Genomic DNA, 26097 nt, shown 5'->3' with positions numbered 1-26097 from the left:
AAATTTTAAATACAAGGTTAAATAAGGAAGACAGTGCTATGCTAGCTGCTTGCCCCTGCTTCCAGTCTTTATGCTAAGCTAAGCTAACCATCTCCTGGCAGACAGATATGAGAGTGGTAACGATCTTTTCATCCAACTCTGCAAGCAAATTAAAGCAATTTAAAGAATTTACAAACATGTTGAACTATTCCTTCAAGGCATTTTAAGACTGAAATCTTGAATATCAAAAATGAAAACTGAGCTGTTTTAAGTCAAATAGATTTAAATAGAGGATGTTGTATTGCTGTACAGATTGTAAAGCACCCTGAGGCAAATGTGTGATTTGTGATATTTGGCTATACAAATAAAACTGACTTAACATGATCCTGGTGGGTGGAGGAGCCCCTTCTGGCTCTCTGCATCATTCCTAGCTCCACCAGTTTGTGATGAAGGGTGTGTCACTCTGGGTGCCTTTAATGTCCTGGTTTCACACTGTTTCTGGGTTTTTTATATAATCAAAAGATACCAAGAGTGGATGTAAGGATGTAAACAACTCCCTGCTGTTTTTTTTTTTTACATTGCAATATGTGATTGATGTTTATTTGAAATGCCTCCACACTAGATAAAAACATCTGCCAGATTTTCTCCTACATCCTCCCACGATCAGCCGGATTTTTCAAAACAGTGGTCACAGAAATGCATTGTAGTTTTTCCCAGTTACACCACAAACTGCACATGGGATAATAAACCCAGCTGACTAGTTTGAGTTTAATTGGCAGTGTGTGGGCATGCGTAGTTTCTGCAGATGTTTCTGAGGAAAAAAAAGAGAGTGCAGCAGCATTGGGGCTCCTCTTAAACTTTAAGCATGGGGGCACATTTGGCCTGGTTAGAGCGCTAAAAGATGAAAGGGACCACTTGAATTAATAGTTTCCACAGGAGAGAACATCAAAGAACCTCAAATATTAAGAGTATACATTTGAGGTTTAAACTTGAGCAGCCTTTGTTTTAATGTTTAACTAAGGAATTCTTGTTCATTAATTGTTTTTATGGTCATTCCAGAGTGATCAAGAAAGTCCTGCCCAGTCTATTATTTTTAGACCAAACATTAAACATATTGTGCAGAGAAGTTAATAGAAAAGTCAGAACATTTGGCAGAGAAAAGGAAAACTGTGGTACCAGTTTCCGGCCTTAACATCTAAACCAGTAGTAAACACAAGGGGGCAGTAAGATTCTGTCAACAATCAGATACTGTATGCTGGTTTTGAGGAATATGTGACACTGTTTTTTAATATCTAGTTCACACTAACTATTGTGGAAAGTCCCATGTTGTCCATCAACATGGGACTTTCCACAATAGTTAATCTCAAAGCAAAAATGCACAAAGTACTAAAACACGTAATATACTGTGGGCATCAAAAGCAACTCAAGTTTGGCACTCAAAGAATAACGTAATAGCCATTTTGTCTTTTAAGTATCTAATTTTTTTTTTTTTTAACATAAACCAATATTCAGTTGCAAAACAAGAATGGTACTTCTTCACTTTACAGTTTGTACTAAAGTCTATATTTGCGGAAAATGCTGCAATATGCTACAAAATGCTTTAAGAAATGTGTCTATGCTTATGGCCAAAAAAACATATCAACTTTTACATAGTACTGAGTTACTTTGTCATTCAGTTTTGTTGCTTTAGGTTTGAACCTAAGTTCAACACATGTAAAAAGCAAATTGTTATTAAACTAAACAATTGTAAAAGACTATTAGAGCTGCAATGATTAGTTGATCGACAGAAAATTAATCGTGAACTATTTTGATAATTAATTGTTTTGAGAGACAAAAATGCCAAATTTCTCTGGTTCCAGCATCTTCAATGTAAATATTTTCTGGTTCTTTAGTCTTCTATGTTAGTAAACTGAATGTCTCTGTGTTCGAGGGTCCATTCCAGAAAGTAGGTTCAACAAACTCAGAGTTAAACCCTGAACTCTGAGTTGATGAACCCTGAGATGGGAAACTCCAAGTTCTCAGTTCCAGATCAGCTGATCAGAGTCAGTTCGATCAACTCTGATTATGTTCACTTTGAGTTAAGCGTGTGTGTGATGAATGAAAACAGCCATCATCAATAGAGCTCCAATACTATGATTCACCATGGCAACAGGTAAATAAAAGGCAGAGCCTCCATTTTAATCCAGCGGATGTAGAGATATTAATGCATGTGTATGTGGACGGTGCACATTTATCTTTAAAGGAAGAGCCTGAGTCAGAGGGGGGAAAAGTGTCAATAAAACTACGTTTTATTCAGTGTTGTCCATTAAATCATCATTTACCAGACTTATATTTCCTTAAATGGATGATAAAGTGGAATCTGACTGTATATCAGGCTGTAGCAAAATCACATTTGAAATACATTTGTTCAGCTTTAATCTTATGGGGACAAAACACAAGAGGCAGCAACTGAAGATGAAAAATATAGTTAAAGATTTAAAAAATATATAGATCAAAGACATAGAGACATGACTGTAAGCTCACAGTCTGATCCAGTAATAATGTGTTTGGTGATGTAGACTTGAAAAGGCGTTGGAAGTTAAAATACAGTAGATTTATTTGTATCTTGTCTCAACAGCATTCAAAGATGCTGCTTGATCCTGCTCATAATCTCCAATATTATAGAAATTATGTTCCATCAGTGTGACCAATCACATCATGAGTGATAGAGATAATTATTCATTGATCCTACACAGCAAGGTGTACGACTTGCTCAAAGATGCCAACTGTCTGGGCAAACAGCAAATCGACAGTCTGATCTACAGTAGTAGGTTGCATCTGGGGCTTTGGGAAACAGTGATCAATATTTTTCACAATTTTCTGACATTTTATAGACCAAACAACTAATCAATTAATCGAAAAAATAATCAACAGTTTAATCGATAAAAAAAATAATCGTTAGTTGCAGCCCTACAGACTATAATACACACAAACAGAGAAAATAATGCAGGAATATGGAACAAAACAGAATGCAGGAAGGATCAAGGCAGAAAAATGGAAATCTATGAAAGCCAAATTTGAGCAAAATGGTTTCTGTAGAGCAGACAATTGTTATGGAGAGTGTGTGTGTGAATATGTGTGTGCACATGTGGGGCTGTCCAGATGTGTACACACTGCCATGAGCCTGGCAACAGCAAACACACTGATCCTCTTGGCTAATGTGTGAAGTGTGCCGTGACCTTAGGCTCCCCATGTGGCCACCAAATTACGTTTGTTCAGGGCAACATTTGTCTTAGTAAATGACTAAATTCTTACAATGATAACAGCTCAGAATTCATTCATTTTGACAAGCGTCAAAAGATAATACATGCATCTCAAACTACATTAAACTGAAACAGAACAAGCTTACATAAAGAGGTAAAAAAAAAAAGCACATATGGGGACACTGGCACAGGAAACAAGGTTCAGGTTTGTGAAGTGTTGAGACCAATTACTCCTGTTTGTTCTTTTACATGGCTGTGAACATACAAGAGCGGATATAGGCTGCTCTAAAACAAACAAACAGTGCAGCAAATTAAACCAGACTTAAAGCAGTTTCTCAACCTGCACCTCCAATATTTTCCTCCTAAAATCTCCCACAGTTACTCTGATGAATAAAAGCCACATTAACTGCTTTTTTTTTTTAATGTTCACACATGAACCTTTATGATAAGCTGACCTAATGGACAGATTTGGATGATTATAAATTAGAAAACTATACTATACTATATAAATATTCTTTGGATTATGCTCTGTGGCAAACCCAACTCATCTGTTCTTACATGTAAGTTAAAACAAATGCAAAAACTGATATGCAAATATCAGTTTGGGAAAGCTCTGTCAAAGCCACACAGTCCAGTAACACACTGACTTTGTTGAAAACACAAGACACACATTACATGATTTACAGGCCTGCTCAGAATGTGGGCAGCTGGTGTTAAAACTAAATAGACACAGAGAAATAGGGAAGGGATAAACAAAAATCTAACTCCCCATAGTCCACAGACCATAGACATTCATGGTGTTCTCATTTGTGTGAGTGTTTAAAGGTCTGGTGTGTAGGATTTAGTGGCATCTAGCGGTGAGGTTGCAGATCGCAACAAACTGAATACCCCTCTCCTCTCCCTTCCCTTCCAAGTGTGTAGGAGAGCCTACGGTGGCCACGAAACTTGCAAAAAACGCGAAAGGCCCTCTCTAGAGCCAGTGTTTGGCTTGTCCGTTCTGGGCTACTGTAGAAACATGGCAGTGCAACATGTCAGGCTCCATGGAAGAGGACCTATGTAGATATAGAGGGCTCATTCTAAGCTAATGAAAGCACAAAGATTCTTATTTTTAGGTGATTATACACTAATTTAAAACATACTTATGAATATTATATTCCATTTCTGCCGAGTCTGTTCTGCTTGATGCCACTAAATTCTACACACTGCAGCTTTAAATCAATGTGTATGCTACACAGAGACAGATAGCAGTGTTAAAAGTTTCTGAATCTGTGGATTCTCTACTTTTTTCATAAGCATGCAGGCAATTGAGACCTCACCCTGTTCATAAAGTGGCATTGTTGAGAGGTCCATGAACAGCTCGAGCCTGACGTAAGCGTTATGACGTGCAGGTGAGTGGAAGTTAAAACAGCTGTAACTGTGTGATGCCATTCAAGGAAAACTCTGGGTGGAGCCGCCACCGACCTGCAGAATAAAGCTGCACTTGTTTCACAGGACCAGAAAGCCGAGCCTGGATGCTGTGCGCTCTGCAACATGTTTCATATAATACAATGAGAGCTTGTTTACAAACCAAGGGGTAAAAGCGCTCATGGAGAATATGTAACATAAAAACTCACACTGTTGTGTATCTGCACAGAATAGGGTGTTTCCAGGTAAAAGAGGTGGGTCCTGGTACAAACAGGATACAGGAAATGGGCTTGCTTCTAAAAAGGGTCAATCAAAAGATCCCTGCAAATGAAATGGACACACTGTTACTCTTGTTCCAAATGAGGTCATATTATAATGGCCAAAACCAAACATTTTTTCTAGGATTCTTGGCAGTAATGGTGGTCCGCTAAAAAAAACAAAAAACAAAAACAATGTCTGGCATATAAAGCACAGACCTTCAAACCGTCCTTTAGGTGATAAATGGAAACCGCTATTCTGTTTGCTCCATTCTCAGCCACTTTCCTTTGAATTGTCTTCATAGACAGACAGCTTTGTGAACTGCATAATAATATGGCAATTTTTTTTTACATACACATTCTGATGCTGTCCTGCATGCCTTAACGTAAGAGAGACAGACTGGAAAGAAAAGTGAAATGTAATCAGCAGTTTTAAAGGTTTTTACTTATTTCATTATTTCAAAACCTTTCAATTTATTCAAAAGAGTATTAAGTTTAGGGCTGTAACAAATGATTATTTTCACTATTAATCTGTCAATTATTTTCACTATTAATGGATTAACTGTTTGTTCTATAAAATGTCAGAAAATGGTGAAAAATGTTGATTGCTGTTTCCCAAAGCCCAAGATGCAACCTAAAATGTCTTGTTTTGTCCTGAACAACAGTCATAAGCCAAAGATATTCAGTTTATTGTCACAGAAGACTAAAGAAAATATTCACATTTAAGAGGCTGGAATCAGAAAATTTTGTCTCAAAAATGACTGCAAACAATTAATCAACTATCAAAATTAGTTCACAATTAATTTAATAGTAAGCAACTAATTGATTACTCAACTAATCGTTGCAGCTCTAGTTAAGTTTGTTCTCCAGAAGCTGATACTGTAAATTCCAAATTTCACTGGGCTTTGTTGGAAAAGCTGATTGTCACATTTAATTGATTATGAAGAGTATAAGCAGATAAATGGCACATATTAAAGTCTGTCTAACTGACTTTTAAGTGGAACTTGTCTTAGCTATGGTACAGTGAGGCTGCCAGGCTTTTTCTATCCTCAGGGCGGTGAACTTTTTACACTGTACAAAGACTTTGCTGTGAATGAATGTGTTGGTTTGTGGGGTAGGGCGCTCAGAGGCATGGGTGTGTACTGAAGCCTTCAACACAGGGTATTTGCATTTATTTGTTCCCGTTCCTGGAGGTTTGCTGTTAAGTTGGAATTTAGACTGTGTCAGTCTGTATGTGTGAAGTAAAGAGCCCAAGGTGTTTAACAGATTTTGCTTTAGAGACTGCCAAGCCATTACATAACCTCAACAATATCATCTCAATTCAATCATTCTAGGATAAAAACACCTATGTGACTTCCAATACAGATTTCATTCATTATTATAGATTTTGTGTATGCTGGTTTAGTATAAGACATTATACAGCAACTTATGTATAACATACATATTCTCTATAGCATTCTGAGGATGATGATGATATCAGAGTGGATTTCAGGGCAATAGGGAGAAGGGGAGCTGGAAATGGTCACAGAGGATCACGTGAATATTATACAGTTGGCTTTTAACAAGTGCTGGTATCATCAAAAATGCTTTTGATTGATAATGTTGGCATTATCAATTAGTTTAAAGTATCTGCCAGGTATTGTGATGCAGGTTGGGGCACCTTTAGACCTTTCTCACAGCAGACAGTTTGACTTGTCATAAGCCAACATGCACAATACCACAATCCTGAAACCAACCCAGCTAAATGGAACTATTAAGCCATCATTAGTTTATTATTCACACCCCTCGTTTTTCCTACTGTGACATTTGAAAATGTCTTTCTTGAAATTTAAGGTTCAAACAGAATATGAGTGTTCTTCATGCTCTAATGAGCAAATAAATAACTGTTTAAATGTTCTGGGACAACACCCGATGTTGTACACTCTGGAGATGATGAACTATTTCCCTTTTAGTGTGGCGTGATGTCATCATGGGAAAATAGTTCATGAGACTTCTAGGTAGCCATGTATCATAAAAACAGGATTTTCTATAAAGTTGAGTTTATACAGAATACCACAGGAATAACACTAGCTGTGAAGGTGAGTCCTCTCTTCTCTCCTCCAATGTCACTCTGGTGTTACTTTGAGGAGGTTGAGTGGGAGGAGATATGCAGATGGCGCCCATGGGGCCCTTTTAGTGGCGTCTGTAGTCCCCCAAACTCACAGTGGACTGTTGTCACTCAAACAGAGTCCACCACACCCATAGCCTGCGTCAGGGTCAGCATTCACAGGGTGACATTCTGCTTTATAGTGAAGGCAAACGGTTGTACTGCAGAGACGGGATTCTTTTTACTGATGTCAATTCTGTAGCCATTTTTCAGAGTTGTGTTTTTTGAGATATTTTGTTTTGTCAGAGACCTGACAATTCAACAATTTCCACATCAAGTGAAAGGAGTGGAATATTTAGGGCATTCTGTTTTTAAGCATTACTTGCCCTTGATGGAGGAATACTTTTTTCTTCAATGAGATCACCTTCATCTCTGTTTTAAAACAGTGATCACTAAGCTTTTGACTTTTAATGCGTGGATAATCCAGGATGAATTTTATGATGGCTGTGAGTCCTTTTGTATTAATGACACTATTTTTGTCACTGGGAGAAACCAAGTTCTACAGACCACTCCAGTTTAACCAGTATAAAGCTGGGCTGAGTCAACACCATGACCAAGGGAAACCCACCAGCAGACACAAGTAAGTGCTGTCTCTCTCCGTCTGTCAAGTTTACAGCACCTCAGATCTTAATTTATATTTTACTTTGAGAGTCAAAATTCTGTATTTTAAAGCAAACTATAAATAATATTTTTCTGTCCTCCCTCTCTTATCATCTTTTCTCTCCTCTATGAAAGAAACCACTGTGCCTATGTCATTGAAAAGACAGTGTCCTTCACCGTTCAGGATGGGGCAGCCCCCTATGTAAAAGCTGAGTACAATAAGTGTTCCTGGGGTCAGAAGTGTCCAACTCTCCTGTGAGTAAACCAAAGGTCTTATTTTGATATTTAGCAATTATGTTTGTCTTATCATAATAGAAAATAGTTATTCACATCACTTTTGGGTACAAAATACCACAGTCAAGTGTGTGTTTCTGACCAATATTTCGTTATTCCCCTCAGGTATCGCCTGATGTACAAACCAATGTACAAGGTGGCACATAAAACTGTCACAGAGCTGGAGTGGCGTTGTTGTCCAGGGTACTCTGGTTATGACTGTATGGAGGGGCCTCCTGCTTACCAACACCCCATGAAAATGATGCCGCCATTTAAGGGCCCACCATTCAATGGCCCACAGTTCAAGGGCCCACAGTATAAAGGTCCCATGTCCACCAGTCCAATGTTCAAGGGCCCACCCATTAACTCTGTTATGAAAGCAAACCCATGGAGTCAACCCAAAGGACCTCCCACCGGCAGTTTTAACTCTTATCCAATGCGTCACTTTGGGCCTCCAAGGTCCTCCTCCTATCCAGACACCTCCTTCGAGACTTATCCGTCTGAGCCAGAGCCAATGCCAGACCACCAGGAAGCACATCACTCAGAGCATGAACAAGAACATGAGCATGAGCATGGGCATAGCCAGGAACCTGAGGAACATATTCCAGAGGAAACCCCTCCTCTCTCTGGTGGTGAACAGGCTGAAGATGAAACCATAGGTGTGTACTAACTCCTTACTACGTATTAATTCTGCTTTGAGTATATTTACACTAGATAAGTGACAAGACTAAGTATACTTATATTTTTTGTCACAAAATCACAGAATAAAATCAATCTCTACAAGACGGATTAATGATATTCTTTTGAACATGACTGACATTAATCACATTAAAGAACAAATGTGTACTCTGTTTGTCCAAATGTTAACAGCTCTTCCTTCTCTCTTTAGGCCAAGCTCTAGACAGTGAGACAGAGGAGCGAATACATCGAATGGAGGAGGACGTGCAACGTCTGAACCAGGGTTTGGAGACCCTGAGGGGAACTGTAAATGGACTGGAAGATAGTCTACGAGCCTCACTGAGAGAGGACGCCAACAGGATGCTGTCAGCTTTGCTCTCTGCTGCACCTGGTCCTATTCCAGCTCCAGCTGTGGCCTCTAGTCCATCCACTGTAGGGTTTGTAGAGATTCCTGGGGGAGATCCTGAGACAGAGGGTCTAGATGGTAGACATGTGTTTCCAGGCCTTACAGAACTGAATGGAAGGGTGGAAGAGCTCAGGACAGAGCTGCTCGCCAAGACAGCAGAGCTGCAGGAACTCAAAGCAACAGTGATGGGACATGATGGAGCATTGAAGAAGATGTCGAATAGAACAGGAGTGGCATCAGACTCCACTAGCAATCTTGGGGAAACTATGGAGAAGTTGATGAATGCCAAACTGAGTGCAGCCAGGACAGAAATTCTGGGTGGGTTTGAGAAACGTGTGGAGAGTGCAGAGGGCCGATGTAAGGAGAAAGCTGGGGATGTGCTTCGTCAGTGCCAGAGGGAGCAAGGGGAGAGACAGGAACAGATGGAAGATGCTCTGGTAGAAAGTAGCACAGACTTAAGAACAGAGCTGAGAAACCTCCAGGCACAGGTCCATGGTTTAAAGACTGTAGAAAGCTGCTGTGGTAGAGTGAGTGGACTGGTTGAAAGGGTGCAGTTGCTGGAAACATCAGTGGCAGGCCTCAACCAGTCCCAGGGGCACCTGAGAGTGGAGCTGGGTGGACACAAAGATCACATAGAGGGGATGATGGAGGGGCGTCTGGGCTATGTAGAGGCTAAGCTCAACCTGACTGGGCAGCTTAAAAGTGCTGAGTCTGGAAGTAGAAGTAGTCTCCCAGATAAAGCTGAGACAGGACAGGGCCTGGAGGCCAGAATGGAGGATAAGTTAAGAGCACTAGAAGGGCGTTTACTGACAGCTTTGGAGGAGCTGGGTAATGCCACTGCCCCTGCACTGCTTGAGGGTCATGCTGTTCCCACCCTGGAGACAGAGGTGGAGTCCCTCCGAGGGAGACTAGAGATGGATGTGGACAGAGTGCAAAAGCATCTGAGCAGCCTTGAGATTCTGTGTTCTTCTTCCTGTTCCTCTCAAAACCCGACATCCATCCAGGGAGACTCTGCTGCTGATGCAAGTGCTAACCTGGCAGAGGAGCAGAATGTGAAGGGGGTACTGGAAATGCAAGGTGACCGTTTGAATAGCCTCAACATCACAATGCAGGACATCATGAGGCGTCTGACCCTCAGGGACCAGCAGGAACAAGCAGAGGGTGATGCTCCCATAGAGGGAGAGCTCACAATCCTCAAGTTCAATGTCCACTCAGTCAACCGCACCCTGAAAGGCCTTCAGGACTCCCTGAGGACAGTGGTCCACCAGGTGGGTAAAGCAAACAGCTCCTGGCATGAGAGAGAGGCACGCATGGCCCAGCAGATGAAAGGTGTGGTCCAGCTGGTTGGACATCAGGCTTCCATGCTTGGGGCAGGGGAGCGCAGACTGACCCGACTTAAGGGTGAGCTGCAGGAGATGAAGAGGCGGCTAGCTGTGGAGGTCCGGGGCTGCCGGAGCACAGCTATGGGGGTGCAGAAAGAGGTAACTGAGGTTGGAGGCCGTGTTGCCAGTGTGGAGGACCAGTGTAAGGGCCTGAATTACTTGGCAGAAGACCTGGAGAGAATTAGAGAAGAGTTGGAGAGACAATCAAATGGGCTTCTCCTGCAAGTCAATGGGACTCTCTCCAGCCATGCTCAGCAGCTGTCTGAGCTGAGAGGCGAACTCAGAAACTGTACCTCCAAAATGGAGCCAACACAACAGAGTTTAGAGTTGGAATCCGAACCAAGACGAGGGGACACCTTCACTTTAAATTAGTTTATGTGGACAATAAATTTTAACAATGAATGAAAAAACAAAAATATTCTGCAGGTGTAGTGAAAGTCCACTAAAACCTCATCTTATTATTTGTGTTGCACAACACAAAAGGTTTAGAACCTGCACTGAAATAAGGATGGTTTTAGTTAGCTCATGGTATACTATTACATGAGAAATGAAAATGGCAGCTAATTCTGACTGCAATCATAACATTATACTTAGATGCAGAATATTTTTATTGAATCACGAAGGTGTTAAGAACTGTTTGCTGTAACGGACCATTATTTAGAGCCCCAGTGACTGAGGAAGAGATGAACCACAGCAAACTGCAACTGTTATTGTACTGTTTCTGTAAAGCTTACAAAAATCCAAGTATGAACTGTTGTTTACCAATGTTTACATGTTGAAGTTTTAGTTTTTGTATTTTCTTATGTCTAGACTAGAAATATCCATGATATTATGTTTTTTTACATGGTTTAAGTTTTTGAGCATTAGTTTTTATTTTGATTGTAACAGTATAATTTCAAGGTTTTTCAATACTGACAGTCAAATAAACACATTTCTTTACTGTTCAATGTTTTCTTGGTTAAAATACTTTTAACACAAGAGGTGTTAGGTATCTGTGACAAATTATATTAAGGACTCTTAATACTCTAGTTTTTGAATTGGATTAATACCAATCCTGAATTTCAGAAACTAGTAATTTTTCCTTTAGAGGTGACACATGCTGATGCAGGGAAGTGGGGAAACCACAAGAGAGCATTAGAGGAGTGCAAATACTGTTGTCCGCTGGGGGCCAGGAAGGCTTGACTTGGCCATTCCTGCAGAGCACAAATGACAGTGGTCTCCATTCCAAGTTTATGGGGACAGCCCATGCTTGCCAGAAGGAAATTACAAATTGGTATTATTGCCAAGGTGATAGACAGACAACCAAGGAGTGTTTCGGTACAGCAGTCTAAGTCTCATTCTCTCCCTCCCTATGTTGTCATTGGACATTGCAATAGGGCTATAGGTGACCTTGCTAACCCTCCCCTGTTAGTTCCTGTTCCGCTATCGGACAAACAACCATTAAAATGACAGCTATGTGGGAGATGAGCCCACTGTTGTGTGAAAACGTTTTAGCCTGAGACATGTGGTGAATAATAACTAAGAAAAAGGTCAGGGAGGAAAGGAGGGCAGACAGAAAAGAAAGACACCGAATATATGTAGGAACAGCTGAGTGACAGAGCGACCTACAGACACAAATATACACCTGAGTAATGATGCAGGTTCATACATACACACAAACGTAAAGAAAGTGAGAGATATATTCCACTGCTAGAAGCAACCTTTCACACATAGATATGGTAAATGGACTGCATTTATATAGCACTTTTCTAGTCTTCCGACCGCTCAAAGCGCTGTACAGTACATGCCACATTCACACACACACATTCATATGCTGATGGAACAGCCTTTGGGAGCAATTTGGCGTTCAGTATCTTGTTCAAGGACACTTCAACATGTGGACTGGAGAGGCCGTGGATTCAACCGCCAATCTTCCGATTAATGGATGTCCCCCTCTACCTCTGAGCCACAGCCACCCACATAGCCAACTTTTCTTGTAAGAGACCCATTACCTAAAGTGCAAATATAAACAAAGATGCCATGAAAGAGAAATAACTGAATAACAGTGTACTGTCTATATAATACACAAAAAACATTCTCTCTCTGTTACAGCACACAGGAGTCCCACATTACCTCAGAGCTCCACTGCACTTCTGTATTTATTTGGGATTTTTATTTATTTTTTGTATTCCTCTCATGCCTCCCTTAAGTTCATACCTCACTCAAGGCCAGACAACAACACATTAATCTTGTTTGTTTCCAAGCAGACACTTGGACGGAGAGGGCAGTCGGGGGCTCTGGTGAATTTGTCTCGTCTGACTCAGAGTCTCTTCACTGCACTCATGGATCCCATTCTGAGTCATGCTCGCTGCAAAACCTTGCAGACTGTCACTGTCCAAGGCATGCACCCAAATCACAAAACGCAAAGCTGGCACAAAAACAGAGGACAAAAGATAATTGAATAAACAGAGGGCTGTGGTGATCTCATATGTGAATCACCCTATATAGTGTCCTCCATAGAAGCTTAAGGTGAAAGGAGAGTTTTTGTCTCATTATACTGATGGTCGGAGAATGGACCGTGTTGATTACAGTTGGCTCAAACACAAGGACGCTTAGGTCAGGGTTACTTTAAATCAAGGTCTCAGAGCTTCGAGGATTTGACATTTTTCAAGGAGCACCAATGTGTATAGATTTTGCTGGAGCTTTTGTCCTCTATACTGAACAAGTTATAGTTGAAAAGTCAACCCTTTCAACATAATGTGAAATGCAGCATTAGGATTTTTTGAAAGATAAATCAAATATATCAGATGTAAGGATGCTACATTGGAAACAGCACCCATTTCCAGAACTAGCTTTTGTTGTGTCAAGAAGACAAAGTACTGAGTACTTATCTAAACAAATGTCTTGGCTGTGGCACTCACAAAAGATGAATTCCTGCCAGAGTTAAGTGCCTAAACTACAATTTGGCTCAGTCCTCAAAGTGGAGGGTAGATTACTAAGATAAACAAAGATAGCAGAAGGGAAATTAATTCAAGCCTATGGGAGAAAAATATTCCACAGACATAAATATTTTATGAATTGGAAGTACATAAAGGTCTTCCACACAAGTATATCTGGACTTAATGATTCATTTTATGTACATTGAGTGGGTGTTAAAAGCATGACGTGCACAAGGGTCACATGGCACACCAACGAGCACCAATTTCCTCTCATGGCCTCTTATTTTGCAAACATAACTTGTATCTTCCGCTGTTACTCTGAATGTTGAGATTGTTTTGTGGTTCAATATTAAAAAGATAGAAAAATCTCTTTTAAAGCAGCCTATATTTCAGCTTCATACTACAATGTCTAGCCGGTAATGCAACCAAATGAAGTGTAACATGACACACAAGACAGGAAACCCAAGACATTTTAAAAGGAATAGCTGGACATTTTTGGAGATATTACTTTATTGGCTTTGTGCTGAGAGTTATATGAGGAGATCAATACCACTTTCATGTCTGTACGCTCTATGACAGTGGGTTAGCAATGAGCTTAGCTTAGCATGACGCCTGGGAGCCAGGGGTTTCCCTGTAAAAACCACAACGCTTGTTAATTAGTGAACTTTAGAGGTGCTAGTAGGTGTATTTTTGAACTTCAGACAAGGTCAGGTTAGATGTCTAACCCTGGTAATTGACTCCCAGCTATAGATCCACACATGATGCACAGACATGAGGGTGGTACCAAAAGTATCTTCTCATCTACAGTAAATCTTGGCAAGGAAACCAATAAGTGTACTTCCCAAAATGTCAAACTATTCCTTTAATTACTTTATTCCTTCACTTTGTCTCTTAGTAAGGTAGTACTTTCTAGCTGGCAACAGAAAACCTTGGGCTCTGGGAACTTCTGATGGACATTTTTCTGTATTTTGTTTGACATTTCATTGATTAAATAATTAAATTAATTTGATGTAATTAATCTAATAGAAGTAATCAATGGGTTAAATAATTACAAAGATAATCATTGGCTACAGCCCAATCTGCAACCATACTGAGCCAAACGGAATGACACAATTTTTGATAACTGAACCTTTGTTACTTTCATCACTCCAGTGTCACTTCAGTTTCAGTCCCTTGAACCATTAAAATTAGAAGAAACATAACCATTAAAACAGGGACATTCGTGTAATAGGTGTCTTTATTCAGTTCTTCTTCTAATTCTATTTTGCAAATTGACAACAGTGAATATTGATTTATGATTTACTGGCTTGTCAGTGTTGCACTGTGAGACCGGTAATGACGTCAACGCAGAACACAGCCAACCTTGCATCAGGTTAATTAGTTGTGCTGCTCCCTCAAGTGCCTGAAAAGCAGAATTAACAGACCTTTGTACCGTACCATGTGACCAATCAATTTGTACATGGTTTTAGTTCAAACAGATGTTCTATTCTCCTTTGAAATTCAAGAAACACACTTACTAAAAGAGCAATGACAATGACGTCTGAAAAGTTTTTTTTTCACAGCCGGAGGAGGAATAGAAACACTGGTTCATTGGGTAGATGCACTGAGCTGGAAGCTGTACCATTAGAAAGGCAATGAAAAGAGCTATCAAATCATCCATGTTCTTATTATGTCGCTTCTGCATTATGTTAACTTCTCATTCAGGATTTATCTATTCCATGTTGTGGCAAAGAGAAATATACCTTATTTAGATATCTGTACATCAAGATGCTTTTTCTTCTTCTTCTTATACCGGCAACAATATTTTTAACAATATTTTACTTCTGTCAATCTGTGGGAGGTGGTGATGGTTGGGAGGGTGTTTTAATAAATAAATCCTATGATTGGTTGGCAGCTCAAAATATGCACCTCACCTCATTTTCTTTATTCCGTAACTTTCTCTTCATGACTAGATTTTGCAATAGATTTTGCATGACAACTATAATTTAAAAAACAAAGCATAATTAACTTAAATTAGCTGAGGTTATGAATACCAGAGGATCTTGCTAAACAAGATTTCCAATATGAAATGGTCTAATTTGATATTTATTTCACCAATACCTTGAATGTGCTGTTCTCATTTTTGCCTCATTATTCTACATTCTCATTCAAATTATTCACTGGCAGGGGGCAGACCAAAAATTTCCAGCAGCGCCTATTAGTCATATTGCAGTGGCTTATCAGAATAATTCTATAGCCTAAAGCTTTGTAATCCAGTCTCTCAAGTGGTTAAGGGGTGGCTTCTGCACTGAGTCCACTGCCACTGTTAACCTAATAGAAGCTTGGATGACAGTTTCATCTTAATATCGAGTAATGATAATGTGTCACAAAATAAAAGGGCAAGTAATTTACAACAACTTATTGCGTGGAGTGTATAGAGTTGCAGTCAGTACGTGAGTGATGCTTTGTTGGAATATTATTTTGTCCCACCCAGTAGTTTTTTCCCCACATTATATGTTATTGAAAATATCAATAAAAAGGAGAGTGACTGTGTCAGAGAGTGGGTAGTATCTCCCAAACAGGCCTTCTCAGGTTCACCTCTCCTCAACAATATCTCTGAACCATATGGAGGTGGTAGATGGATCATCATTCTTCCACGTCACAGCAATACATTTATTTTGAAATAAATTTTAATTAATTGTGCTTCATGCCTTGTGTCCCGAGGCAATACTGATGAGTAGGATAAGTCTCGGTACTCAAGGTACTGTATATCAACACCTTATAAATTCTTGATTAGTTTTTCACAATTCCAAAACATTTGTATGAGGGTACCCGTCTCTCTTTAACACCTACAGTACACATTTTTTAAAATACTGTTATTGATCCTGTGGAGTCTGTTTACGTATTAAAACCCATTCTCAGTAAGTAAATTCACTTAGCCTTAACCATTAGACTTCCATTACAAATAAAATTCAGCATTCTATTATATATTAAGGATAAAATACCTCTGGAATATCTTATCTTCTTAATGTCCTATCTTCTGTTTACGATTAAATTAGGGGGGTTCATGACTGAGATGGGTGTCCACCCAGAAGTGAGCAATGTGGTGTCTAATCTATAAATACTTAAAAAAAATGAGTTGGAGTCTATTAGGTCACACCCAATAGTTTGTCTCAATACTGCAGTGCCTAAATAAAGTGTTGTCAAAGTCTGATCCTATTGTCTGTTGAGTTTAATTCATCAGCAGCACTGATAAAACATTTCTAAGTGGGCATTCAGTGCAAAAACAGCCCTGTTAAAACAACACAGGGGGCTGTGTTGGTGAGTGCATGTTGTTTCATGTACTGGCGAGAGATGAAATACCAGGAAGTCCCATTTGAGTAACGGATCAGTGAATTTGAAGGAACCATAATACTGCACAATGGTTTGTAAAACTCACATACAGGATTTTAAAAATCTGGAAATTGTTGCAACGATTGTGAGGTAAATGGTAGGAACACCTGACACAGTAATCTACCAGGAATTTGCGCTGGCATGTATGTTATTGGCCAAAGCAGCACCCTGCCGGATGATGTCGTTGCTCTGTTTTGCCGGAGCCCTCTCCGTTGGCACCCATGCTGCACTGCCAGACTGCCCCCATTCAAATGAAGGAGGGGGCTGCGTTTTTTCATGCAGGGCTGATGTTGGTCTGAACGCGGCCTGACTGATGAAAAAACAAGGCTGAGTCAACAAGTTGGCAGCCATGCTAATGGCTCTGTGAGGCTGTACTTAGGCACAGTGCAGCTGATATTAACTAGGTGTAATGTTTAAAATGTTCACCATCTTAGTTTAGCATGTTAGCATGCTAACATTTTCTAAACAAAATACAGCTGAGTTTGATGGGAATATCATTAGTTTTGCAGGTATTTGGTTGTAAACCAACTTATTGGAAAATTATAGATTTGACCTGATGATGGCACTAGATGAGAAGTCAGAGGATCAAAGTTATTACAATTTACCCTGAAGAGGACATGAATGGTTGTACCTTAATGTTAAAAGTGAACCTCGTGGTGGTGCTACAGAACAAGTCAAGGGATCATCAAAGTCATTAGGATACATTGTCTGGGTGCCATTTTGTGCCAATTCATTTGACTGGTACTGACAGATTTTGCTATATTTTACAGGATAAGTAAAAACTGTGACCTGCTGGTGGTGCTAGGGGATCATCACAGTCATTAGGGTTAATCCTCTGTGGACCATGATATCTGTACAAAATGTCAATGCGATTCATTTGAAATTTATATTTATTTATATAAATATTTCAGGTTGGACCAAATTGGTGGACTGACCAACCAACAACTGACACTGTCATCCCTCGAGCCATGCTACGAGCATGCCGAAAAATGCATTGACTTATTGACATCCACGATGCCTTTATGATCTGATGGAAACTGACTGCACTCATGCTCATGGTCCTCTCGTTCTGATCATTTCCTGCCACTGTCATCTCTAATAAGTCACATAAAGGTGCAGTGTGTAGAATTTAGTGGCATCTAGCAGAACGGACTTGGCAGAAATAAAATAATTTTCATAAGTATGTTTTCATTAGTGTATAATTAGGGCTGGGCAATATAGACAAAATCAAATATCATATTATTTTTGACCAAATACCTCGATGACAATATTGACAATAGGGATGACTATTGGTGCTTTCACTAAATATTTACAAAATGAGATTTTATAATATAATAATCATCAGTAATGTGGATATAATGACTAAGTGGGTAAAGGCAAATAATTGAACAGCTGGAACAGTCCAGTAAGTTCAGAAAATTACATCACTTTACTGTAATGCAGCCTTTAAAACCAGGAAATGACAACACTTATGCCATGTCACAATATTACAATATCCAAAATCTAAGACAATATCTAATCTCATATCATGATATTGATATGATATCGATATATTGCACAGCCCAATATATAATCCCATGAGAGTAAGAATTGTTGTGTTTTCATTACCTAGTCATTGGAATGAGCCTTTTATATCTACATAGGGAGCAGGTCCTCTTCCACGGAGCCCGCCATATTGCACCGCCATGTTTCTACAGTTGCCCAGAGTGGACAAACCAAACACTAGAGAGGGCCTTTTGCGTTTTTTGTGGCCACCATAGGTTCTCCTACGCTCTTGACAGGGAGGGGTGAGGGGTGAGGGGTGAGGGGTTGCAATCTGTAACCTCACCACTAGATGCCACTAAATCCTACACACCGGTCCTTTAAAGGGGCTTCATACTGCAGTGGATGGGACCGGCTGTGACAGTTTATCTAAATGTGTCAGAGCGAGCGGGCCAGAGAAGGGCCAGGACCCTGTGCCAAGGTATTAATATGACAGCATTGCTCTTTATGGTTTTCTGACAGCCCTGCAGCCTTGGCACAACTCAGCGAGTGAGCCCACGCTCCCTTAAGAGGCTTTTCCATGACTGTCAGTCTGGGAGCAGCTGGGCTTCAAGCAAACTGCATGGGTGGGTATAAAAGTAAGATGACACAGCGCTTCAGGTGTAGTTTAAATGCTCTCTACCGGGATGAAATTTACGGTGTGACCCAAGCCAACACTTTATTTTCTTAAGTGGCTTTCCAATTCATTTTGGACCCTTGAATTCAGTACAGTCACCTAAGAAATCTCATTCCTGTGGCACATGATGCACATTTTGTCATTTTCAATGCATACAAACATTATCATTAATTACCAGTGGCACAGCAGCAGCAGGTGCTTACTGAGAACAATCATAAACTGTTCATGGCTGAGTGCAGCTCCATTTTCTGCACTGTGAACTATTAGGGCTGTGATGAAAGATGGTCATAAACTGTCTAGTCTCTTCTAGTAACACAAATTGCAACCGTAATTTTTCTCACTACTTCACAAGCACATCTTGCAATATTAATATTCTATTAAAATTCTATTCTCTTTTATATTCAGAGAAATTCTTTCAAATGTCAAATTAGATCAATAGCTACCACGACACTGGTGGTTGTCGCATCCACACATATTCAACAGATTGCCAGTTTTCTCTCTTCCAGGTTCTGATTACCATCATTACAATCACGGATCAAGAGATTTGTGTATACATGCAGTACATACACAGACATACTGTACACACAAAACTGCAAAAATGTGCTGCTCTATATGAGTAGGCTGTGAAAAGTGATTTGGGAAAACCAACTACTTCCATGCATGATTCATATGTGTAAAGGTGAATGATCCAAAGTGTAGAAACAAATCAATGTATAGGCGATACGTATAGCAGGAAAGTAGTGAGTTAGGTTGGATAGAGGAAATGGGGTGGGGAGTGGTACTTTGAGTCATCAGTGACACTCAGAGCTTGCCAGTATTATGCTGATCCCTCTCGCTTTCTCCCTCTCTCCCTCTCTTTCTCTCTCTCTCTCTCTCTCTCTCTCTCTATGGCTGGCCTGCCGTCACTGTGGGCTTTTCGTTCTACATCAGTGGGTTTCAGTACATCTCTACAATGATGAGTGCATATGCTGTGTGAGAGAATCTGTGCATGTCCACCAGGCTGGATGTGTGTAAGTGTGTGTCACTGAAGAGTAGGAGGATACCTTAACCGGACTTTTCATTGTGAGCCTGATACAGGTCCAGTGCTCCCCCCCCTCTCTCTCCCTCTTTCTCTCTGTCTGTCTCCTGCTCTGTCCCCCTCTCTGTCTCCCTCTCAGTGGCTGTCCAAGCTCCTCTCCTCTGTGTCCTGCTCTTCACCGGGCCTCCATGAGTTTAACTGACAAGCTATTCCTCCCTAGAAGGTAAGCAGCACAACAGTGGGGTGTCTGGTCTGTTTCTAGTGCAATGCAAAGAGATTAGACAATAACAAAAAGGGGGATCATTGGTGATGACGCATTTCTTTCATCTTCCAGATTTTGCTGATGTTGTTTTCAGTGGTTGCTTGCAATGTATGATGAAATATAGAGGCTGATATGACTCAAAATATTTATACTACATTTAATTCTGTGTCTTAATAGTATTTCTTTCTTCACTTTTATTTTCTGTGCAAAGGTCTAATAGTTTATTCTGACTTGCAGTGATGGTTATCTTACAATTCTCCCTCTAAAGTAATAATATCTGGTTGTGTTAGAGAATTTACTGAAGGACATTCAGTCAAGGTTCAATTCAAATACTATCTCAAGGAAGTGAAAACAGATTGTGCTGGCTGTAATGCTGATGAGATGAAGGCACAGACATCACAGGCAACTTGTGGGATCTCCGGCAGGATTAGTGATGAGATTACTGATCCCCCTTCTCTGTAAAAATTACTGCTTTTCTCTATTTTTTTAAGTCAAAGTTGTAATCGTTGCTTCACTGACCATTTTCAAGACAGCCTGCCGACTTGATCTCAAGCTGCTTGCCACAAATTATTCTCCTGTACATGTATGCCTGCATGCATCCATGCACTGCCTATTGTTGATGTGGTTGACTGCACGGATATATGTGAGTGACGACTCATTTGTTTGTGGGTGTTCACTCTGGTACAGAAAATCCATATTTGTTGACAATGACCGATTATGATGCCAGAGTATGATGTCTTTCTATTGGATACAACATGATTTAACAAAGTGACTGACCTTCAACCAAAAATCAGAGTCAAAGGCAAATAAAGAAAAACAACTGTCTAAACATTTACCCATCACTGACACAGATATATCTGCTTTCCCATACTCATACTCTGATTATGTAATATGGTTGTGTCATGAAGTGGAGGCAGTTGTGGCGGATTGATGATGACATACTAGGGTGGCAGAATTGCATTTATTTATTTTGCGTTCCTTCAAAGCTGCTGTCTTTCTCATAGACATGGAGATCAGACTTTATTTTTTTAAAGAATCAGCATTTGAAAGCCCGATTAAGATCAGAGTTTTCTTTATGTATCTTATATTAAAATCTGGATTGTTGATTAAGCATCCAAGTAATCAAAGAATGAAAAATAATCCAATTAATCCCAAAGACATGTCAAATGACCATTTGCATCATCTGCACCAGACCTTTGGTGATAAATTGTCTCTATGACAATCTGATGAATAAGAGTCTCCCATCTCTAGAACCACATCTGTGCCAGCACTGCCCTACGATCAATCAGATACTTGTAAGTACAAAGGTAATTAAGCATGAAAATGACAAGGGTATGTGGACAAACCTCTGCAGAAAAAAAAAAACAGAAATTACAAATAGTTTTTAACCCTCCTCTCTATTTTAAAGTTAATTTTCTTGTTTACTTGTGAGAAATTGTCTGTAAATGTATTGACTGTTAAGTTCCCTATCTGCTGCATGCAAAAGCCACATGTTAAAGGATATTGTGCAAGAAAAGCAAAAAAAAAACCCAAACACGAATCGACTTTTACAGGCTCAAAACATTCTGTATGTTACATGACACAAATCATGTCAAAACTTAAACACATGTACAGTCAACAGGTGACGACTGATTCGTGGTCAGATAACTGCCATGCTGGACATTTTAAATACATTGTTAGGTGCACATTGTACAATCTAATTAGTCTCCACAGTCATTACATAAGATATGTCACATCATGCTGTGCAAAGTTTGAAAGAGGTGCCTCCAACCACTCTGTCATGCTGCTAAAACACAGTGTAAATATTGTACTGTGATGGCAATCACTTGTCACTGTCAGTCACTCTCAGATGAGGAGGCAGTTTACACCCAGCGAGGGTAAATCCAGTCTACTTCAATCTCACAAAGGTCTCACAAAGTCCTCAGGCGACGTGCCGCACAGCATACTGTGTGTCATACATGTTAAAGTGAAGGCTCGCTTTTAAATATTGCACTATTGAGTGAACCACAAGCTTAGTAAAATACCAACAATTTTTGCACAAAAACATAGACATTTGTGTCTGACTGTGACTGCTATAAAACGAACTCTACACATGGAGTAAAATGAGCAAATGCTGTGAAGGTAATTGCAACATCAAAACATCAAAATGAGCAGCTGAATGGCTCTTCCTATGACAACAGAATTTATTTACCACCATGTTTTTAAGATATAAGAGCATAAGTAATAGAAAAATGTATATTTCTTTGAAATGCACCAATGAAAATGCTCAAGGGTCAAAGCAGGTTTATCAACCCAAGCATACAAGATACAATGTGACACTTTGAGATTCAAAAACGCAAAAATTTTATGATTCATAATGTCACAGGCACAAACACCGAGAGTTGGGTGTAAATGTAACGTCACAATGATGGTGCACTGGAATGAGTTTTTCCTAAAGATAAAATCAGTAATACCAAGGCCAACATTATTTTACTGTACGTGAAAGATAAAGGATGGCAATGTCAGATAATACTGAAGAAAACTGAAAAGTCTGATTTAATTTGGTTTCTGTTTCAGGAACAAAAATACAGATGAAGAACCTCAAGAGTTTCATTATATTTAAAGGTCAGATTGAGCTATGCCACTGGCTGCCAGTCTCAGAACACCATGCAGATACAGACACTTTAATTGTCACTGCTCATGAGCTCATGCATGGGGTCCCTTTGCTGTTGCGCTAAGACACCCTGACATGCCTGCCAGCATTTAAATGGCTGCTTATCTTCTCTGACCACAGACATCTAATGGTTTTGAGTGACACTCCTAGTTTTCAGCAGCATCACGTGAATCTCACAGTTTTCATGACATGCAGCAGGGAATCTTGTCACAAACCTACAGATTACTTGTCATGCTGTCAAAAGCAGTTAATTTAAGATAGATAAATCTAAATATTTTCCTCATTAAATTACACAATCACCTGAGGTTGACATTGCATAGAGACAGCAAACTTCTGTGAAATGGGTCATGGCAGGAAAGGATGAGGTGCATTATTATGTGGTACATAAGCCAAGTCAGCAGGAGATATACTGTACGGATTGCTTCCTACATCATTATCCAGAGGTCAGTGTCCCTGTTCCTGTCTCAAAGGCGTCCAGTTAATCACAGCTGAACAGAAGAGTTATTCAGCCAGGCTCAGAGACATGATAACAGTAGTGTCACAGCTCAGCCATTCTCAAAATACTCAATCTGTCAGAGTGGACCGAAGGTACAGTTCAGCTAGTTAAGCTCTTCCCGGCTCTTTCTGTTTACCTCCTCCCTCTCACTTTTACACTTGCATGGCCGAGGGTCGTCTTAGTTTTGTCCCTCTGGTTACATAAACAGCCGTAGAGATACATTTGATGGTGATGTCACATACACTGTGTGTCTTTGTAATTGTTAATTAGAGGCATTCATTTGTTAAAATGTAAAATTCAAAAGGCAATGATGCCTTCCAAATTATACCGTATGGGGTGGTAAACAAAAACAAAAAAAAAAATCAAGGGAAATACTGCTCACTCAGGCTTAGTGGAGGTAGTGGAGCATTAAGACCCACAAACTTGAGAGAGAGAGAAGCATCCATATACTCAGATCTGTCCAAAAGTGGTTTTGATTGATGCATTTGATTGATCCAGGCATGACTGTTTCTGACCAAAAGCTTGCAGGAGATCAAATGTCTTTTGCACAGATCTGAGTGGACAGATGTTTCTCTCTCGAGTCTGCTTGTGCAGGATGGTAATAGTTATCCAGGAAACATCCATTTGCAAATTGTGAAATACTTTTGTCATCATGTAATTAAACAGCTGTGTATTTGATGTTTGAGAATACAAAATATGCTTTAGGTACAAGACAGGTGACAAATGAAAGGAAAAACCAACATAAAGTGTCTTAGTAAGGTGTTGGGCCACCACATGCCACTAGAACAGCTTCAATGCACCTTGGCACTGATTCTAAAAGTCTCTGGATGCTTCTGGAGGGATGAACACCATTCTTCCAAAAAGATATTCCCTCATTTGGTGTTTTGATGATGGTGGTCCAAAACCTCCCATAGGTTTTCAACTGGGTTGAGATCTGGTGACTGCGAAGGCCATAGCATATGATTCACATCATTTTCATACTCATCAAACTATTCAGTGACCCCTCCTGCCCTATGGATGGAGGCATTGTCATCCTGGCAGAGATCACTCCCATCAGGATAAAAATGTTTCATCATAGGATAAAGGTTATCACTCAGAACAAATTGGTATTGATTTGCAGTGACCCTTTCCTCTAAGGGGACAAGTGGACCAAAACGATGTCAGCAAAATGCCCCCCACAACATAACAGAGCCACCAGATCCCCTCACTTTAGGGGTCAAGCATTCAGGCCACACATGCACTTGCCCATTTGTCAAGAATATGGTGAAGGATGACTCATCTGACAATATCACTTTTTTCCACATCTCTGCAGACCAGTGCCTACGGTTTTTGCACCAATGAACTCTCAAATGTGCATTCATCTTTGTAATTGGGGGTTTATGCACTGCAACCCTACTATTATATTCCTCTCTATGTAACTGTCAATGGACTGTTCTTGCTGACGCAGCCTGATCTCGTCCTGCATTGACATTCTCAGTCATCCTAGGAAGAGTCGCTCTTCTGTTTTTCCTTCATATCACACTAATGCACAAGCATCACGGTCATCAAATGTGCGTTGTCAACCACAATTTCCGACCCTGTTTACTGATGTTTTCCCCATAAATCTAAATGCAGATGTAACTGTAGTGACTGTTCCTATTGAAAGACCAGCCAGTTGAGCAGTCTTTGTGACTGAAGTTCCTGCCATCTCTGCCCCAACAACGAACCCTCTTTCAAACTCACTTTGATCATTTCCTCTTGCCATCTTGATACATAATAAGAATCAACGGGGCCCGCTTAGTATTTTTTTACATGCCACAGAGCACGACTGGATGTTCATTGCTTAGTTGTACCCTGCAGTGCATCTGTGTGGAAGCATCTGCATTTGTTATGTTTCTCCACTTATTTATTTTTCCTTTGTCACCTGTCTATATATTGTCTGATATTTGTTCTTTAGATATACACATAATATTAAGATGAGAAAAAGAGATATAAATATACATGAAGACACAAAGAGAAAAATAAGAGTCACATGCAGCCTATTAAACATTGCAGTCTAAATGGTTTTGCATATCTGCCAACATGTACATCAATACTTATAAATCTGTGACAAACCAATATTGGCTGTATTGAAAAATACGCCAGTATTGGTTTGTGGTCTGGCAAGTTAATTTTACAGCAGACATGTTTTATTGATGTGATCCTTCATTTGCTGACACAATAGTGAAGTTCTTGCATTTGAGAGGCATTAAAACCGGCCATAACTACTTTCTCTGCTGAGTCTCCGCTACTCAGACTGACTGGACGTTTCGTCATCGACTGGCGGGCTGACTTGCATACTAATGAAGCTTTATTTTTTATCCTGTGTGATTGGCTAAGTCCTTGAGAGTCAATGTTGCCTCGGAATCAGCCCTAATGGCATTCCAAGTATTGCTCCAGATTCATCCCTGCACAGTGCTTTCCTCTCCGATTTCCATTTCCATTTTATTTTTCATTCTTCTATCGAGCCGAGTGATGCTCTGAATAGCAATCATCTTCTTGTTTGCAGATAGCTGGGCAAGAAGATACTGATTACCTAGATTACGAGTCTGGCTCATAACAAGGAGCATGAGTTCCTCTGACATGCTTCAACTGATATGAAGACACTTTTACAATTCTTCGAACAACCTATTAGGTTAATTTATTAACTCTGAAGTGTCTGGGCACCTGTCTTCTTGGGCACCTGTCAGCTCTCCGTCATGGACGAGTGAACACACCCTTACCTCTGCTCATTAAATATCTCTTCTTCCAGTTCATGTGTCTGTGTTGCATTTGCATGTGTCTCGCTGTGTGCAAGCTTACATCATGTGTAAACATGTGTTCGCTGGAGACAAA

At 40.0% G+C, this 26097-nt stretch overlaps 1 protein-coding gene and 1 long non-coding RNA gene across 3 annotated transcripts in view; one reads left to right on the top strand and one right to left on the bottom strand.

The window, feature by feature from the left end:
- Nucleotides 1-4232: 4232 nt before the first annotated feature.
- The window catches only part of LOC122982249, a 30956-nt gene continuing 9091 nt past the window's right edge, over nt 4233-26097 (bottom strand). For both annotated transcript variants that reach the window (XR_006403429.1, XR_006403428.1), the window contains 2 exons: nt 4835-4946; nt 4233-4744 (listed from right to left, as the gene is read on the bottom strand). This is a non-coding gene — a long non-coding RNA (uncharacterized LOC122982249). The remainder of the gene's footprint in view (nt 4745-4834; nt 4947-26097) is intronic.
- emilin3a (elastin microfibril interfacer 3a) lies at nt 5710-11311 on the top strand. The gene is made up of 4 exons (XM_044351423.1): nt 5710-7608; nt 7764-7883; nt 8028-8560; nt 8791-11311. Exons 1-4 carry the CDS (start codon nt 7457-7459, stop codon nt 10737-10739), a joined length of 2754 nt encoding a protein of 917 aa, XP_044207358.1. The 5' UTR covers nt 5710-7456; the 3' UTR covers nt 10740-11311.

The sequence above is a fragment of the Thunnus albacares genome, chromosome 5, assembly GCF_914725855.1.
Source record: "Thunnus albacares chromosome 5, fThuAlb1.1, whole genome shotgun sequence".
Classification (NCBI taxonomy): Eukaryota; Metazoa; Chordata; class Actinopteri; order Scombriformes; family Scombridae; genus Thunnus; species Thunnus albacares.
This window is presented reverse-complemented; position numbering and strand designations above follow the sequence as displayed.